The sequence below is a fragment of the Colobus angolensis genome, unplaced genomic scaffold (genome assembly GCF_000951035.1).
Source record: "Colobus angolensis palliatus isolate OR3802 unplaced genomic scaffold, Cang.pa_1.0 Scaffold75, whole genome shotgun sequence".
NCBI lineage: Eukaryota > Metazoa > Chordata > Mammalia > Primates > Cercopithecidae > Colobus > Colobus angolensis.
Window position 1 is genome coordinate 1,814,670 of NW_012121265.1, and position 18,825 is coordinate 1,833,494.

General features: G+C 36.0%; 1 protein-coding gene across 1 annotated transcript in view; it reads left to right on the forward strand.

Annotated features, from left to right (window-relative positions):
* The window catches only part of PDZD8 (PDZ domain containing 8), a 108,633-nt gene that overhangs the window by 51,555 nt on the left and 38,253 nt on the right, over positions 1-18,825 (forward strand). The window contains exon 3 of the mRNA XM_011927804.1: positions 14,470-14,572. Coding sequence (XP_011783194.1) covers positions 14,470-14,572 — 103 coding nt within the window. The remainder of the gene's footprint in view (positions 1-14,469; positions 14,573-18,825) is intronic.

Here is an 18,825-nt window from a genome sequence, read left to right on the forward strand (position 1 = left end):
TAGGTCTAACATTTAAGTCTCTAATCCATCTTGAATTAGTTTTCGTATAAGAAGTGAGGAAAGGATCCAGTTTCAGCTTTCTGCTTACGGCTAGCCAGTTTTCCCAGCACCATTTATTTCCTCCAAGTCTTTAAAGGTATGTAAGTCTATGGAAATTTAGACATAACTCTACCAGATGAACCAGGTTCCTGTAAAGATTTTGAGACTATGTTTGCATTTATTAATTACTTGACATCCTGTATGCGGTTAAATAAAAGTTGAGTGATGTTTTCCATTAGTTTTTATAAATTTCTCTCAGATATAAAAAATCTTCCATATAATTAGGTTGCTTTTAACTAGATGCAGACTTTTTTCAAAAGATTCCGAATTTGGAATTTCTCCCTGCTATGTTTATGTAGGTTCTCTTTTCTTCCCCATCCTTTTCTCTAAGGTCGTGATGCTGGAAAATAGCCTTGTTTCTTTTGTAATTGTATACATCCAGTACTGTTTCATATTACCAAATATAGCGCCTTAATTCTTCTGATGTCTGAATTGTAAAATAATGTAAGAAAACTAAGTACGAATACAGCTGACATAACACCAGTGCTCTTTTTTAAAATGCCATACTCCAAAATGTTTTAAATGCTGCATTGGTATGCTACACACTCATATAATACCTTCAGGAAAAATGAACTGTGGTCAGAAAATAATTTAAAAGAGGATTGTGTCTTTGATAATCAGTGCTTTTAATGTATTTTATTTGCAGGTAGCATTTATGATTTTAACCAAAAAATAGCTGCCTTTATTTTCTCTTTCTGTCAAAATTTTTTCTACTCATTTGTCTCAACTTATATAGTCCAGACTTTTCATTTATTAGCTATGTAATGTCTGACGTTACTCAACCTCTCTGTGTTCAGTTTTCTAATGTGTAAATTAGGGATAATATTACCTATTTCCTTGAGTAATTGTGAAAATTAAATGCAGTAATAAATGTAAAGCTCTTAGAATTGTCCCTACAGTAAATGTTAGCTGCTTTAACTATTACTGCTGCTACCACCACCACTACTGCTTCCGCCACACTACCACTAGTCATTCCAACATCAACGCTGAATGCGCTGAAACGCTGAGTACTATGATGAATACAAAAATCTGGAGCTCAGTGTCTGCCCTCTAGAAACTTAAAATGTACTTAGGACTAACAGACAAAAACAAATGCATAAATAAGTCAACTATATGAGGCTGTCTAATTTGAATTGAGGCTTAAGTGATAGGTAGTATAGAAACTTAGTGCAAGGAAGAAGTATTTTTGAATTGAGACTACCGTGGAAAACTTCATGGATAAGATACAGGAAGATAGATGGATTGTAGATTTTAGGTAATTGGAAAAAGAGCCGTAAGATAAAAGAGAATTAAAATTGTAAAGTATTATCCATGTCTTGTCTGAATGAAGTGTAGATGTCTCTTGCTGGCAAAAGAAGTTACAATGGTGATCCTTTAATCAGAGAAAAGTTATTGAAGGTGATATTAAGAAAAATCTGCATATTTATGGAGTAATTATATATAGAGAGATTGAAGCCCCAGAGACAAATTTAAGAGGTGTTGTGGGTTAAAGGTGAGGAGGTAGATGCCTCATAGATACATGTTAATAGGAACAGGAAGGAAGGGACACATGGGATAACTAGGACAGGGTTTAGTGAGTGACTGAATATATGATTGAGTTAATAGGCAGGGGAGGCAAAGGAACTCTAAGGATCTGAGTGTAGGAGGGTTATGTATCCATTGACATTGATTTGCTCAGCAAGTACTGATTATTTTCTGCATGCTGTAGGATAGAAAGAACAAGACACAGTTGCCTTCAAGGACTGGAGGGGAAAGTAGAGGTACTCATTTCAAAAGCAGATGAATTTGATTTTACATATCTTAAGTAGTAAGGCGTGGTTAGATTTCCCTGTATGAGTGTTCTGCAAACTCTTGGGGTTTTAGAGGTAGCAGGGGGAAAATGAAGACTGTAGATTAGATTTGGAAGTCGTGAAATTTGAGGAAAATTGAGTTCTGCATGAGGATGTTTCTGAGGAGGGTGGGGAATATAGAGAGGAGGTGAGCAGGTATAAAAGGTCAACGAAGCCTGACTCTTTTAACAACAGGTGAAGTGGTATTTGATCCCCTACAGGTGCAGGGTTTTCCTTTCAAATTAAGTTTAGTCACCAAAGGGAAAAAAAAAAAGAAAAAACGGATTTTTCCCTCTCTCCCTCCATCCCTCCCTCCCTTCTTTCGTTCCTTCCTTCCCTCCCTCCCTCTTCCTTTCTTGAGATAGGGTCTCATTCTGTCACCCAGGCTGGAGTGCAGTGTCTTGGTCTTGCCTCACTGCAACCTCCACCTGCCAGGCTCAAGCAATCCTCCCACCTCAGCCTCCCGAGTAGCTAGGACTACAGGCATACACCACCATGCCCAACTCCTTTTTATATTTTTTGTAGAGACGGAGTTTTGCCATGTTGCCCAGGCTAGTCTTGAATTCCTGGCCTCAAGGTATTCACTTACTTTGGCCTCCTAAAGTGCTGGGATTCCAGGCACGAGCCACCACGCCCCACCATTTTGTACTTTTCTTTGTAGAAATGACTTTCTTATAGCAGAAGCATTGGGAATTACTTTCCTTTTCTCAGTGGTTTGATCTTTAATCCATTTATACCTAGTCTTCCATTATTGGAACTCTCAGCTTGTGGGAGTTATTTATATCCTACTGCTCAACATCATCGCCAAGGTCTGATTTTTTCACAAAAAAATGTTGCAGCCTCCGGTATAAATGGGTTAATCACGTAAACAATCTTAACATGTTTCTAGGTGGTGTTTGTATTTGTGCTTACTGGAAGGTTTCAGCATACCTTTGCCTTTAAAAGAATACTTTGAACTTGGTAAGAAATTTCACAGAGGTAATAGCTGTTTCAGGAGATAGAAGGCAATTTAGAGGAGATAAAAGGCAATTTCTTTTGCTTTTTTGTTTAGTAGTACTGACTTCCCTTTGGAAGTAGTAATAGTAGACATTTATTTATACTCATTTCTTGCTTATTTAACACATGTTGATTGTTTATATTTATGCAAAATATTTATTAGCCAGTGATTGTTACTACTTGCTTCTGGTCATTATATAATTTGAATGGAAAGCCTGGCTTTATTTAAGGTTGAACTGTAAGAAATGTGAAATGAAAATTGACCCTTTTGTTTAAATGTAGAGATTATAGTTCATCTTAAGCTAAAGCAAATGTCTTCTATATTCATCTAACTGGCTGGTACTCACGTTTCCAGTGGAAACTCCTTTCTGGCATTTCTTCAGAAATTTCCATGTTTTTCAAATATCAAGAGGAGATATCAGTCAAGGCCTGGTGCTGTGGCCCACCCTATAATCCCAACACTTTGGGAGGCTGAGGAGGGAGGATTATATTTAATTATAGATCTAATTGGCTTTTATTCATGATTCATGAATTAAGATAGCTTCTGTTCTGCAAATAGAATGAAAACTCCCACTGGGCAATGGCAAAACTGTGGGTTTGGTAAGGTAGAAACAAGGAAACAGAACAATAGAAAAAAAAAAGACTGATTGGTTAACATAAGTTACTTTTTGGTAAAGAGAGTTTGATGCAACATAGTGAGACCTTCTCTCTACAAAAACATAGAAAAAAAAATTAATTGGGCATAGCGGCTTGTGCCTGTAGTCCCAGTTATTCCAGAGGCTGAGGTGAGAGGATTGCTTAATCCTGGGAAGTCAAGGTGGCAGTGAGCCATGATCACACTGCTGCGCTCTAGCCTGGGCAACAGAGCAAGACCCTGTGTCCAAAAAAAAAAAAAGAATGATCTTAAAAAATCAGGAAAATGCAGGGGAGGAGGGAATATTGTAATTCTTCTGAGAATTAAAGCTTGACAGTCAACATAGAAACACTGCTGGTTGAAGGAATTCATTGATGTCGGGTCAAAAGCAGGCACAGGAAGCACTGACATAGGGAATTAGGTCCCAGAAACCAAATCTGTAACTTGTAGGAGAGAAACAATCACATTCTGAACAGTTAATCTTGAGTATAACTTTGGTAATGGGAGTCATTCTTGCAAACAAAATAATTAAGTTTGTGCACATATTACACTTTATATTAATCCTAAGAAATAATATTTTTTTTTTATTCCCAAGAAATAAGTTTTGGAGCAAAACAAATCCTTAAATTGGCAGATTTGACAGATGCTTCTCTGTAGTGAAGCTAACCTTTGTAGGAGACACTCTAATTGTACTAGAGTGATAATAATGTTTGTTGGTGTTTTCCAGTATTTGAATATCCACTTAAAGCTACAGCTCTTTATATATACTTCAACAGAAGAAATGTAAAGAGAAGATGTGAATGTTGCCTAATTCTGTGACGGAATAAAAAAGTAATCTAAAAATCAGAATTAGTAAAAGCCATATCCATTTCAAAGGTAAAACCAAATTCAGAAAAATTGGACAAAATATTTTCATGGAAAAAAGTAAACACACGTGAAGCAACGTGTACCCTAACACCTGTCAAAAGACAATTATAAACATTTAATTATAGATCGAATTGGCTTTTATTCATGATTCATGCATCAGGACAGCCTCTGTTCTGCAAATAGAATGAAAACTCCCACTGGACAATGGCAGAAAGAACAGTAGGTTTGGTAAGGTAGAAACAAGGAAACAGAACAATAGATAAAAAACCTGATTGGTTAACATAAGTTGCTTCTTGGTAAAGGTTAAAGCACAGGGGACTGACTTATGCTAACTCAGGTAGACTGGAATCACCTATTTTCAGGAAAAACTAGTCTGTTTGGAATCTATTTGCTTATATGCCATTTAGCATTAAAATGACTCTATTTTGGTTTGGTCTCTTTTGTTAGGGCCTAATGCAGGAGCTTAGTCCAAAACACTGGCCTCCCATAATTTTTGTTTAACAATTCCCCTCATTTGGTCACACTCTCACCTAGGTGAGATCCTTTAGTACCCCTAGGTGAGAGTCTGACCAAAACTTAGGGCATTAGTGCTACTTGAAGTTTCTATCATTCTGCATTGCCAGTTTCAGCATGCCATCCATAGATTACAGTGTCCTCATGGTCACTCATTTCTTTGAGTTTTTGTTGTTCCAGCCAAGAAAGACCATTTGATGTTTGACGGATGGCTGCATATAAACATTCAAAGCATTTGAGAGAATACAGTGCATAGGGAGACTACTACTATCAGAAGGATAGTATGCAGAGTTTGGAGTATGTTCCCTAACCAAGGTCCACATGAACCAAACCAATCAAATCAGATGGATCAAAGAATGAGCTACATTAGAAGTCTACCCATTTTAACCAAGTCGCCTTTTGTTAATTTTTTGTACCTCAATCTTTATAATACCAGATGTATTTATCCGTGTATAACAAGAAGTGTCTGCAACTGCACAGATTCCTCCTTGTTCAGCTAGTAGGTAGAAATTCTATTATCCAGCTTTCTACGACTGTGCTAATTTAAAACAAGGAGTGAGAACAAGTGGTTCTAGAAGTCTAACTCTATGCAAGGGACCGCTAGTTCAGTTTGAACAAGCAGTTGTATTAGAGATGTTGCTAAAGGTAACCACTAGGTATATTAATGGATCTCTTAGGTCATATAAAGATTTGGGTTTGACATAACAGATCCAGCACTTTATCAAGTTACCCACAGAAGCTGTTTGATTGTGGAATTTTGATTACAGCATTATCCTGCACCAAGCAAAAGAAGAAAGCTTAAGCAAGGCATTAAGAGAGGTAAGAGTCTCATTATGATAAGGAGGCTTGTTCCGAAGTCTTGGGAAAAGCTGTCCACAGCACAAAACTATCAACTTCTTGTCCTGGTTCACTGTTGTAACGCCTCTGGTTATGGCATAGGATGATTTGCTGAACTCTGTGTGGCCCACACATTAGGTATGAAACTTGTCTCTTGAAATTTATATTGATTTGTCTAGCTTCACCATATAGGGATTAAAGAACAGAGCAGTTACTATTCTTAGTTGGAGAGTTGTATGGAGCCAAATATTGGAGGTTTATTAGTCCGTTCTCATGCTGCTATAAAGAAATACCCAAGACTGGGTAATTTATAAAGAAAAGAGGTTTAATTGACTGACAGTTCTGCATGGCTGGGGAGGCCTCAGGATACTTACAATCATGGCGGAAGGGGAAGAAGAAGCAGGCACCTTCTTCACAAGGTAACAGGAGAGAGATTGAGTGCGAGCAGGGGAAATGCCAGACACTTAAAAAACCATCACATCTCGTGAGTCTCACTCATTATCACAAGAACAGCATGAAGGAAACCATCCCCACGATCCAGTTACCTTCACCTGGTCCCACCCTTGACACATAGGGATTATAGGGATTACAGTTCAAGGTGAGATTTGGGTGGGGAGACAGAGCCAAACCATATCAGGAGGAAACTAGAAGAATCCAGGATCTAGTTCAGTCTATAGGAAGATAATAAAAACTTACAAACGAACTGAGCTACAATCTAACAGATAGAGTGTGGCTTTTTTTTCATAGTTTTGGCTGGGCATGGTGGCTCACACCTATAATCTCAGCACTTTGGGAGGCTGAGGCGGGCAGATCGCTTGAGGCCAGGAGTTTGAGACCAGCCTGGCCAATATGGTGGAACCCCATCTCTACTAAAAATACAAAAAGTTAGCCAGGCATGGTGGCATGTGCCTGTAATCCCAGCTACTTGGGAGGCTCAAGCACAAGAATTGCTTGAACCCAGGAGGTGGAAGTTCTAGTGAGCTGAGATTGCACCACTACACTCCAGCTTGGGTGACAGAGCTAGACTCTGTCTCAAAAAAAAAAAAAAGTTTGCTTTTCTGAAACTTTTTATGAGTAATTTCAAATAAGACTTGCAAGACTCTGAAGGCTATGAAGCCAAACCCAGGAGTCACCATTAAACGTCACCTATACTACTTAATAGATTATGGTGAATTCCTGTCTCTTGAGGTCCCAAAAATATGCTGAGTTTCCTGGGCCTGTCAGGAAGCGATATTCTTCACCCCGCTATAAGACCACCAGCTGAGCTGTTGTATTCAAGGTACCAGACCAGTTTTTCCATGGTGGCAGTTGGGGAGAGGGGTGACAGAGGTGTTAATGGTGCCATAAAGTCAACTTTAATTCCTTGAAGTTGTCTGGTCATATCTGAAAATATGAGATTCCAGTCAAAGCTTGGTACCATTGCCAACTGTGTCCTTTTACAAGGAGAACAGATTCTTAAGAAACATATGTAAATGATTATATTGCCATAAAATTAAGAATACTCACTAATAGTTTCCAAAATCTGGAGGGATCAGATGGGATGAAAAAGTAAAGGTTTCAAATTTTGCTCATAAAAGTGAACTTGACCACACTACTATAAGCTATAGATTAAAAGAAAAAAACAGTTTCTTTAAATCTGGAAAACAAAACACTGAAGAATCAGCAATATTTAAAATTAAAAAATCATAAAAAAAATCCTCATCAGTTTATTCAGTTCTGTGTAATTTATTCTTATTCTGCCAGATCTTGGTTAGCAGTTTCATGAAGCCATCAGTTTCTTCATTAGAGTTTTATAAATTCTTATCTAGGCCAATGGTATGATCTTAAAGTTATCAGAAACTTGTATTCCAGAGTACTTGTAGTGAATCTTCACGAATAAGCAATTTTGGACTGTAACTGACTGCACATGCTTTTAGGGAAGAACCAAAACCATTTTCTGTGGATGATCAAGAGTTAGAATGGCCATGGCTAAAAATCTGATGAGAGTTCATTATAATCAGCAATTGACAAAGAAATTTGGTTATTGCTATAGCATTGTAACATTTAACATAATCAAAAATTATGACTGATAACTATTAGATTTCTAGTAATCTCATACAAATTTTGGAATACTCATATCAGTAACATACCCGTTAACATAATGTGAAGAAGGTTTAGTATCACTTATTATTTGACAGTGCTTCCCATATAATTTCATCACATAAGCCTAGTTAGTTATCTCTCTTTCACAAGGTGAGAAACATAGTCTTTGGGTTTTCAGGGGCCCAACTAGGAAATTCCAAAATTAAATTAAGGTCAAAGAGACTTAATTTAGAGTTTGATTTTGGTAAGTTTGTCAAAAATATCGAAATGTTTTAAACCTTAACTAAATATGATCTTGTTATGTATTTAATCGAGAAAGATTTTAAAGACAAGTACGGGTTATACAGTTGTCAACAAAAACTTAACTCTTTTAATATTGAGAAGACTCAAGTAATTAAATACCTAGTAAAAGATAACATGAAGCACTAACAATTATCTTGATAAAACACAAAATCTTTGTTTCCTAGGCCAATTATTTAAAAAGCAAAGAAAAATCTTTCACTATTTCCTATTAAGAACAGATCAGTCCTCCAAGAAAATTCTATAACTTTTCTTACCAAAAACACATATTGCTTGTTTCTTGCAGATTCCGCAGCTTTCAAAATTTTTCATTTGACAATTTCCACATGGTTTTTTTTCCCCCTGTAAACTATCAGTCTTTCAGTTACCTGTTCCATTCCCCTAAGCACTTGTTAACCTGGCAGCCCTAAATTTGCACTTCCAAGGAATGATTCTTAGGTAAAACATTATAGAAATTTTTTATCTCAAAGGCATGGAGAAAGAATGCAAATTTTTATAAGAATGAGCTTAGAGCATGTTGCCTATTATTAGAGGTCGATTTGTCAGATGAACTACATTTTAAATCTGAATATCTCCAAGTCTCATCTGGATGAACAAAGTATATATCTGCCAAAACTGAATTTGTTTCATTTTCCTCTGATTTTTTCTTGAGATTTCTCTCTAGAGAGTGGCGCTGAACTCTAGCCCTACCCTGATAGGCTTTTCAAAATAGACAGTCTCTAGGAGAACCTAGACTGATTCAGGTGTTTCAGGTAGATGAGATGTAGATGGCGAATTATAGTAATTCACTATAGAATTTTACAAGGAAGTACACAGATGAACCTAGGAGAAAATTCAGAAGCTTGTTCTTAGGGACTTCCCTAGAAATTTTTTTGGGCAACCCTTTTTATACTGTCTTGGTTGTTTGCACAAGTGGCAGTGTTTCTTTGGAAACTGCTGCAGTAGCGTTCCTTTATTGTAGAAGCACCCTACGGACAGGCCCAAAGGTCATTCTGGGTTGTTGGTTGCCATGGAGCTCCTGTAATTGGAAGGCTGTAATTTGGAAGTCATTTGTTTCTTATTTTGCTCTAAGGTCCTCTTGAAATATTCTGCTGTGATTACTAGTGTAGCTCAGTCCTGTAGCCTCTTGTCTTTTTTTTTTTTTTTTGAGATGGAGTGTTGCTCATGCTGGACTATCTTGGCTCACTGCAACCTCAGCCTCCCGCATTCAAGCAGTTCTCCTGTCTCAGCCTCCTGAGTGGCTTAGATTACAGGTGTGCGCCACCACAGCCGGCTAATTTTTGTATTTTTAGTAGAGACGGGGTTTCACCACTTTGGCCAGGCTGGTCTCAAACTCCTGGGCTCAAGTGATCCACCCGTCTTGGTCTCCCAAAGTGCTGGGATTACAAGTGAGAGCTACTGCTCCCGGCCTGTCTTTTGTCTTTTTTATGAGCCTGCATCAAGTTGGGGGAAGCTGGAATGCCTTACCAAAAGGGCTTCCAAGTGAATTTTCAAGTCAGTAACAGCTTCATATTTCTTTAGCATGTAGGTCTGGGTGATAGACCACATAGTGCAAATGGGGAAACACTTTAGGAATGGCTTTCAGAAAGTCATTTGCAGTTTTGGGGGCTCTGCCTTAGCCGTAAGTAGATCCAGGTAGGGCTTGTTGGGCCACTGATACCATTCTCAGGAGAATACTGTTCTGCCTCTTACATTCATTTTTGTGCTTCCTCAGGTCCCTTTCGACAAAGTGTATTAGTTGGTAGAGGTCAGTAATAACAGGTCATAGGTTCCAATTAAGACCATGAATTCTTCAGAAAAATTTTGAAGTTCTTCCCTGGATATAGAAAGTTCTCTATGCTTTTGTCCAGGAAGTATAAGTTACTGGGGGATCATTTTGGAATTTTCAGGGTGTTTTATTTTATAAAAAAAGCCGTTTAACTGCTCTTTCAGAAAAGAAATGTAGTTCAAACGGTTAGTAGACTTAATATCCAGGCAAAGTAGGATAGAGGGGAGCAATAGTAGTCAGGCCAGTCTTATTGTCCTTGGTATATGAGGATTATCTTGCATTTTTAGCTTTTCATTAGCTTTTTGCAATGAATCTTTTATAAAAGCTATTTTTGAATCCTGTTGTTTCTTTAAGGCTTCTGAATACCAATTAAAAGAAGAATCCCATTCTCTGTACCAATTAATTGGGAGGCTTGGGATTCAAGTACATTTCTTAAATGAACGGTCTTGTTCTTCTGGAACGGTCTTCATATGACCATTGTAATTCTGAATTATCTTTAATAAGATTTTGCCACTTCTGTAAGTATATGCAGCTTTCAGGCTTAATACTCATACATGTGAAAGTCGGGTGTAGCCAGAAGGCCAAGTACTCAACTCTTCAGAAATTAAGGATCCTATTTTTACATTGAGTCTTGGTTCTCCCAGAGCCAAGATAAAAACCTAAGAGGGATATGCCATGAGTTTGAGTCCTATAATGCTTCTACAGTGTGCTTCATTGCATGGATATTTTCTTGTGGCTGCTGGACAACTTTATGTTAACTGACCCATTCCCTGACCATGCTTATCTTCTCATGGTAGTCTTATTTTTTAGTGATGGGTTGCTCTAATAGCTCTTACGTGCCTCACCCATGTCCACCAGTCAGGTTATGGCTTTGGCTCTGACATTCCACTGATCAACCTGACCAATGATTTTCCCATTTCTCTGTGAACCAGACACCTGAGGCCTCTATTACCTGAGTGTACAAGAAAAATGAAGAATATAGAACCAACATAACTGCAAATTCTGAAAACTAGAGTTCGTGCCCCCTGCAGTAGTAACCACTTAGTTCAACCACTGTCAGTTACCTTTAAAACTGCAGCTCTTGCCAGTGACTCCTAAGCTACTGCAAATCCAAAAGTCAAGTGCCTTCTCACAGCACAGATTAACCCCAAACCACAGAGATCAGGGAACTCAGAGCAAAAGAAAGCAAAGCTTGTGAGAAACTTAACAATATTCAGGGTTTCCTGAGGAAGACAGAGGACCCAAAAGAGGGTTCAGCAGCACCTTTTCCATGTTCCTCAAGAGGTCTCTGGGTCATGGGTCATCAGAAATCTCCTTCATGTCCCTTCATAGGGCCACCAGAACTGTCAAAAGACAAAACTACAACAAATTCAGTTATAAGTCTGTTTGGGCCTCTTATTTGGTTTGTTCTTACTAGGATCTAGTGCAGGAGCTCAGTATAATGGCCTCCCATAATGTTTGTTTAGTGCACCTAACCTGGAGATGATTTTGGAAATACTCATTACAATTGAACGAATCAATAACAATTCAAAACAAAAACTTTTTCTGTGGTATTTGTCACAAAACAAAAATGAAGAGTTTGAATAGGGCAAATAATGCTTTGTATGCTTTAAATTTTTATTGTTAAGAATGTTATTAATATATATGGTTATTTTTCACAATAATTTTTTTGAATTTATTTGGTTTTAAAGTTTTATGTTTTCTGTTATCAAATATCTGTATCAAATAAAGGGCAGTTTTACATTTTATTGAAGTTTATAATCTTGTCACAATATATTGACTTATAACCATAATAAACCAATCATTTATTATTACATCTTTTTTTAAAACCTTTGAAACTTTAAATGTAACCTTTCCACAGAAAAATGATTCATTATTTATTGTTATGATCACTCATTTTTTTCTTTAAATTGTTTTATTGAGATATAATTAATATACCATGCAATTCGCCCATTTAAAGTATACAAGTAACTGTTTTTTAATATATTTACAGGACTGTATAACCACTGTCAGAGTTTAATTTTAGAATATTTTCATCCCCCTCAAAGAAATTCCTTATCCATTATCAGTAATCCTCATTTTCTTCTAGTACTCCTCCTGCAACCCTAAATAACTTTCTGTCTGTATAAATTTGCCTTTTCAAGATATTTTATATGAATGGAATCATACAATATGCAGTCTTTTGTGACTGGCTTATTTCACTTAGAATTTTTTCAAGGTTCATTCATAGTGTATGTAGCATGTATTAATACTTCCTTTCATTTATTGTAGAATAATACTTCATTATATGGATATGACACATTTTATTTCTCCCACTCATCATTTGATGGATATTTGGCTTGTTTCCACTTTTTGGCTACTAAGTATGAATAATGCTGCTGTGAACATTTGCATGCATGTTGTGTGAATATATGCTTTCATTTCTCTTGCTTACACACCTAGGAGTGAAATTACTGAGCTATGTGTTAACTCTGTGTTAATTTTTTAGGTAACTGTCAAATTGTTTTCCAAAGTGACTGTATCATTTTACATTCCCATCAACGATGTATGAAGATTCTCATTTCTCCATATCCTCACCAATACTTGTTATTGTCTCTTTTATTATAGCCAATCTAATGGATAAAAAGTCATTTTGATTTGCCCTTCTTCAATGGCTAATGATGTTGAGCATCTTTTCATGTGCTTGTTGACCATTTGTGCATCTTTGGAGATGTGCCTATTCGGATTTCTTGCCCATTTTAAAATTGCATTATTTGTCTTTTTATTGTTGAGCTGTAAAGAATTCATATGTTTTCTGGATACTAGGCCCTTATCAAATACTGGATTTGCAAACGTTTTCTCCCGTTCTGTGAGTTGTCTTTTCATTTACTTTAAAAAATTTTTAACTTTGGTGAAGTCCAATTTATCTACTTTTCTTTTGGTACTTACGCTTTTGGTGTTGGATTTAAGAAACCATTGCCTAGTCCAAGGTCAAAAAGATTTGCTTTTATGTTTTCTTCTAAGGATTTTATAGTTTTAGCTTTTATATTCAGGTCTGTGACCCATTTTGAGTTAATTTTTGTTAAATTTTTTATTACTCTTTCTAAAAGCATTTTTAAAGTGCTGTGAAAATATGGAATAACTTATGATTACAGGGGAGAATTTCTGAGAATTTTGCTTTTTCATTCCTGAATTCTGAAGATTAATACCTGTTAGAAATTTGGGGACACTAGCTGGTGCATTTTTCTCTGCATGATAGTAAAGGCCCTTAGGTAGTTTATTCTTTGAACAGTTGGTGGCAGCAGAGCTTTAATGAATGTAGATTCTCATTTTTTCCCTAAACTTAGTATTTTATGTTTTAAGAATCCTATATGTATTTAGACTGCCTTCTTTTTGATAATAGGTTGTTAGGCACTAAGTTTAACATTCCTTTTAAGAGTATTTAAGAATTGTTTAGAGCTTAAAATTTTAGGGGTTTATTTTTGTTTGTTTTGGTTTGATTTTTCACCACGAATTTGTTCAGGCTTCTGTTTGTGAGTCTAGTTTGTGGAGTATGGACATGATTTGCTTGAGGTCTTTAACCTGCAGACACAGTTTTTTTTAAATATCTCTTATGTGTTTTATTCACTTTTTCAGTATTCACTACTATCTCATGATCTTCATAGGGAGGTAAAGTAATAGAGTAACAGTCAACATGTTCGTTAGTGTTAAAGCTGTTCTCAAACTTACTCCTGAAACAAGTTGGCAGATTTACATTCTGATTTTGAGGATAGATGATATAGAAGTTGGACACATGAATAACCTTTTTTCTTCAGCATTAAAAACTATATTATATAATCTCATGATTGGACCTCACATGTCTTTTTTAGATCTAAATATTAAATAGTAAAATTACATGATGCCAATATTCCTTGACAGTTGTTTTCAAGACAATAATAGAAATAACATTTATTGAGCACTTAATGTTTGCTAGGCACTGTGCTAAATGCCTCGTGTGCATTACCTTTTACTCACAACAGTTCTCAGAGGTAAGTACTATTTTTGCCCAGAGTTTCCAGAGGAGGAGATGGGCTTAGCTTAGAGAAGTTAAATAATTTGCCTGAAGTCACATTAGTAGATGGTGTGTGTGTATGTGTGTGTGTGTGTGTGTGTGTTTATAAGCAATTATATTGCACTTTTGTGTGTGTGTGTGTTTTACAGAGTTGATGGTATACTAGCATTATTCTGCATCTTGTTTGTTTTTAAATTCAACAGTCTGTTTTGAAGATGTATTGCTCTTGCTGCTACATACAAATATTTGGTCAATTTCTTTACCTAATGAGTAGATAATACTTTGTATTTGTTTGACTTAGCAGCTGAAAAACAGCATATCCTGGAATCTCACTAAATTTAGCTTTACTTCATGTTTCCACTAGAGGGTGTATAAAATATTTGACTTAATTTTTTTTCTGTTACTAAAGCTATGATAGTAATGGAGTAATGTACTGTTTCTTGTTGTAATAATCAGAAATAAAAATTTTAATGAATATAACAGGAATGATACTCTCCCTTGTTTTATTCTGCAGGTTACTCATTTTTGGATCCTATGACAGAGAGGCAAATGTTCATTGCACACTTGAGTTAAGCAGTAGTGTTTGGGAAGAAAAACAGAGGAGTTCTATTAAGACGGTAAAATGGATTTGCAGTGATTTATATCTGTATAAAGTTCTATTTTATAAGTATGCATTTATTACTATTTCTATATTCCTAGAGTTATTTTTGGTCATGTGCAAATAGCTATGAACAGTTCTTTGTCTTGTTACAATACAACTACACTGATAAAGTAAATCACATGACACTATAGTTAGTATTCATGTTACCTGCATAAGAAACCTAGTCTGACTAGCATTCCTTTCAGAACTTTTAGATTGCTTCAATTATGAAATTAGAAGGAACTAATTTTAAATAAACACCTTCAAGTACATGTGAAATCAGAGTATTCATTATTCATTCATTGGACAGATATTTTATGAGCACTTACTTTGTGCTGGGCACTGTTTTAAATTCAAGAGAAACTGTTCAAGACAAAAAAAGCCCCTATTCTTGTGATACTAACATGCGGTAGATTTGTGGTGTGGGGATTGGAAGAGGGAGGAGGTGATCTACATTTTATAGGGTAAAGATAGAACACAGTAACAAATGGTAAACAGAAAAAGTGAACGAAGCTATTCCCAAAGAGTCACAGGTGCTATGAAGAAAACAGGCATATGACAGAAATTGTAAGTTATGATAAAGGAGACTCTTTACACCTGTTGATAATAGGACTCTAAAGAGATGACACTGGAGCAGGCTTACCTGAGAAAATAGAGGACACCCAGTTAAATCTAAATTTCAGATAAACAGTGAATAATTATTTTAGTAGAAGCATGTACCTAGTACTACAGGGTAACAGTTGAAATCCTGCTAAGTCTCTAATGGACAACTATGTAGTATTTTTATGAATATTCCTTTGACTTTTAAATTGTTGCTTATTTATTTATGTATTAACTGTTGTGAACATCCTTATATAAAAATTGGGCACTATGAAATTATTTTGGAAGAAAGAGGGTAGTTTTGATCAGAATGGAGAAGGAGGGACAAGTAAAACTGGAAAGGGAGGATGATTGGCCCACAGAGTTTGGATTTATGAAAGCAGTGGGGAGCTGTTGAAGATTTTGAGCATGGTAATGACATGGTCAAAATAGAGGTTTCATGGAAGGTTTCCCCTTTCTTTGGTGGCTGTTCTTGCCCCAACCTTCTTGAAGTTATGTCTCAAACAATTTGAAGCAATTCCTCAGAAAAATGAAGGAAGTAGCATTAGAATTTGTTTTGAAATACATAACTACCTGAAGAAGCATTATTGTTTTGTCCAGCTAAATTTTTGCCTTTACTTTGAATTGGTCATAACTTGCCATTGCTATTGGCATTTTCAATATCCTTTATTATATTTGCAAAGATATTAGATTAGACAGTTCTAATATTTTATAGCAAAAGTTGGTAAGACTTTAATCCTGTCATTATTTTAAATCTTAGCAGATGTCATAAGTAGTTTTGAAGAAAGAATTCTAGGTTATTAATTATATCTGATGTTGAAAATGTCAGCAACAGTGTCTACAGGCATTAAATTACGAATGTCTGAATTTAATATTCCTAGGGAGGAGAATTATTATGTTCTTTAAGACAACAGAAAACATCAGGGAGTAGGATTCGATAATTTGTAATACATTACAAATATGAGTAGAAACTAGAACATCATTAAAAACAATTATGCTAAATTATTTGATGAGTTTAGGATGCTATCTTTGTGTAAATACAATCTAGGTTTAAAACAGTATTTAATGTTGAAATTTGTTCAGTAAAGTTAGTCACTAACTATAATGAATATGCAGAATAAAAGAAACTTAATTCCTGTCATACTTTTAATGTGCCTTGACTTTTTAAAGGAGTATAACACTGTAATCTAGGAACGTAGCTTCCTCCTTCATCTTCCTTAGCATGGGGTTTTTGCCCTCATGGTTGCAAGATGTCTAATGCATACTTAGTATTTTACCTTTCAAGAAAAAGAGTGTGGTCCAGAGCTGGCCAAAAGCACATGTCAGCCATGTCCTTTCTAAAACTTTCCTGGAAGTTCCTTCCAGGGATTTCCACTTATATCTCTTTGGCCAGAAGTGAGTCATATGGCCTCCTCAGCAGCAAGAAAGTACAGTATGAGAAGCCATTTTAATTTTTCTGCCTTTTTAGAAGTAGAAGGCAAGGGAGAAACAGGAGTTATGAATGGCTTTTATGTAGCCAGTCCACAAGAAAACAACTCAAATCTATTTGATAACCTTTTGATTTTTTTTTTTTTTTTTTTTTTTTTTATAGAGACAGTCTCACTCTGTCACCCAGGCTAGAGTGCAGTGGCACAATCATGGCTCACTGCAGCCTCTGACTCCTGAGATCAAGTTATCCTCCTACCTCAGCTTCCACCTCCCGAGTAGCTGGGACTGCAGGTGTGCACCACTACACTCATCTATTTATTTTTATTTTTTATTTTTTGGTGAAGACAGGGTCTTTCTGTCTTAGCCAGGCTGATCTTGAACTCCTGTCCTCAAGCAGTCCTCCCACTTTAGCCTCCCAAAGTGCTGGGATTAAAGGGACTAGCTGTCACACCTGGCCATGACTTGTTATTTTTAAGGGAATTTTTAATAAATTGGGATATAAGGGAGAAATTGCAAAGAATAATTTAGCAAATAGCCTATATGAAGCCTATTTTAGAAATACCTTATTAGAAATCCAAGAAAAGTTTGGAGCAAACTCACTCAGACCAGTGCCCTACTTAGCTCATTCGTACAATAAAAGAACTCACAGGATAAATTAGGTACCTTGTGGTTGTGTTTGTTCTTTGAAAATAGTAAAGATTACTCTTGAGAATCCTATAAGCCAAGATAGCTGAGGTATAAGTAAATTAGATAATCAGGCTTAAACAAAAATTAGGGGATTATCTTAAAAGAGATGACAGAGAAAATACTAAAAATTTCTTTACCACACCAGAAAGAGACAATGCGATTTGTGATTTATTTCGGGTCCGTTGCAGTATTCAGGTTTGGTTATCATACTTTGCTTAACTTTCACCAAGAAAGAAATTTAAGGAGTTTTCAGATTTTAAAAAGTTTCAGACCATGATATTTTAGTAATAAACTATAAAAACTATCTATAAATATCTGTAGAATGTATAGGGCTTACAAATAAAATTCACAATAAATTAATGTGACGTACATTAAAGCACATGTGAATCATTATTATGTGCCTGGTTAGCGCCACAGAACACATAAATGTCACATTAGCACACATTGTTTGAAAGAGAGAGATCCTAAGTTTTACCCTCCCAGAATTGGAATTTTCTTGCCACTGACCACCCAGGTGCTTTACCCCTAGTTCCAGACACAAAATAGATTATTGTTTTTGTTTTTGAGGCAGAGTCTAGCTCTGTCACCCAGACTGGAGTGCAGTGATGCAGTCTCAACTCACTGCAGCCTCCGCCTCCCGGAACAATTCTCCTGCCTCAGCCAGGAGATTCTTTGTTTACTTCCAGAGTAACGATTAGGGCAGTTGAATACAGGAAAGACTTAGTGTAAAGGAAAAGTAATCAGTTGGGAGAAAAAACAGTATTTAGGGAAATCATTCCTATCTAATACGAAGATGCCAAAGGAGCATATAGAAGAAATGAAAACAGTAAATGCATTTTCAACTTTCAGAAAGCTTTTGATGAAGATCCATACCAAAGTTTCCCAACATCTAATTCCTAGGAGAATATTTTGTCACAATTAGATCTGGCTTAAAGATGTGAGAAACGGTAAGGATGATCAGGTATAGTGTCCTGAATGATTGAGTCCGAGACTTTGATCAATTTTCATAAATGATTTAAAACAGCATTAATAGAAATATAATATGTGGCACTTACATAATTTTAGATTTTCTAGTGAACACGTAAAAAACAAGCAGGCGAAATTAATTTTAGTAATGTTTTATTTGACCCATATATCCCAAATCTGGTCATTTTGACATGTAATCAACATAAAAATCAATGAGATATTTTACTTTCTTTTCTTACACAAAGTCTTTGAAATCTGGTATATATTTTATAATGATAGCATAGGTTAAATTTCAGCTACATTCCAAGTGCTAAGAAGTTGCATGTGACTAGTGGGTACCATATTGGACAGCACAGATCTAGAAGAAGGAATGTACAGTATAATCTTCAGATTTACACATGGCACTAAGCTAAGAAGTGCCAAGTTAAGAGGTGGAATATGAAAGAAGAGTTCTCAGGACAAGTATGTAAGAAAGAAATCCAAACTCTACTTTAAAATATGAGATCTAGGATTCTTAAAAGAAGTAGTCAATATGTCACTGTGCTTCCA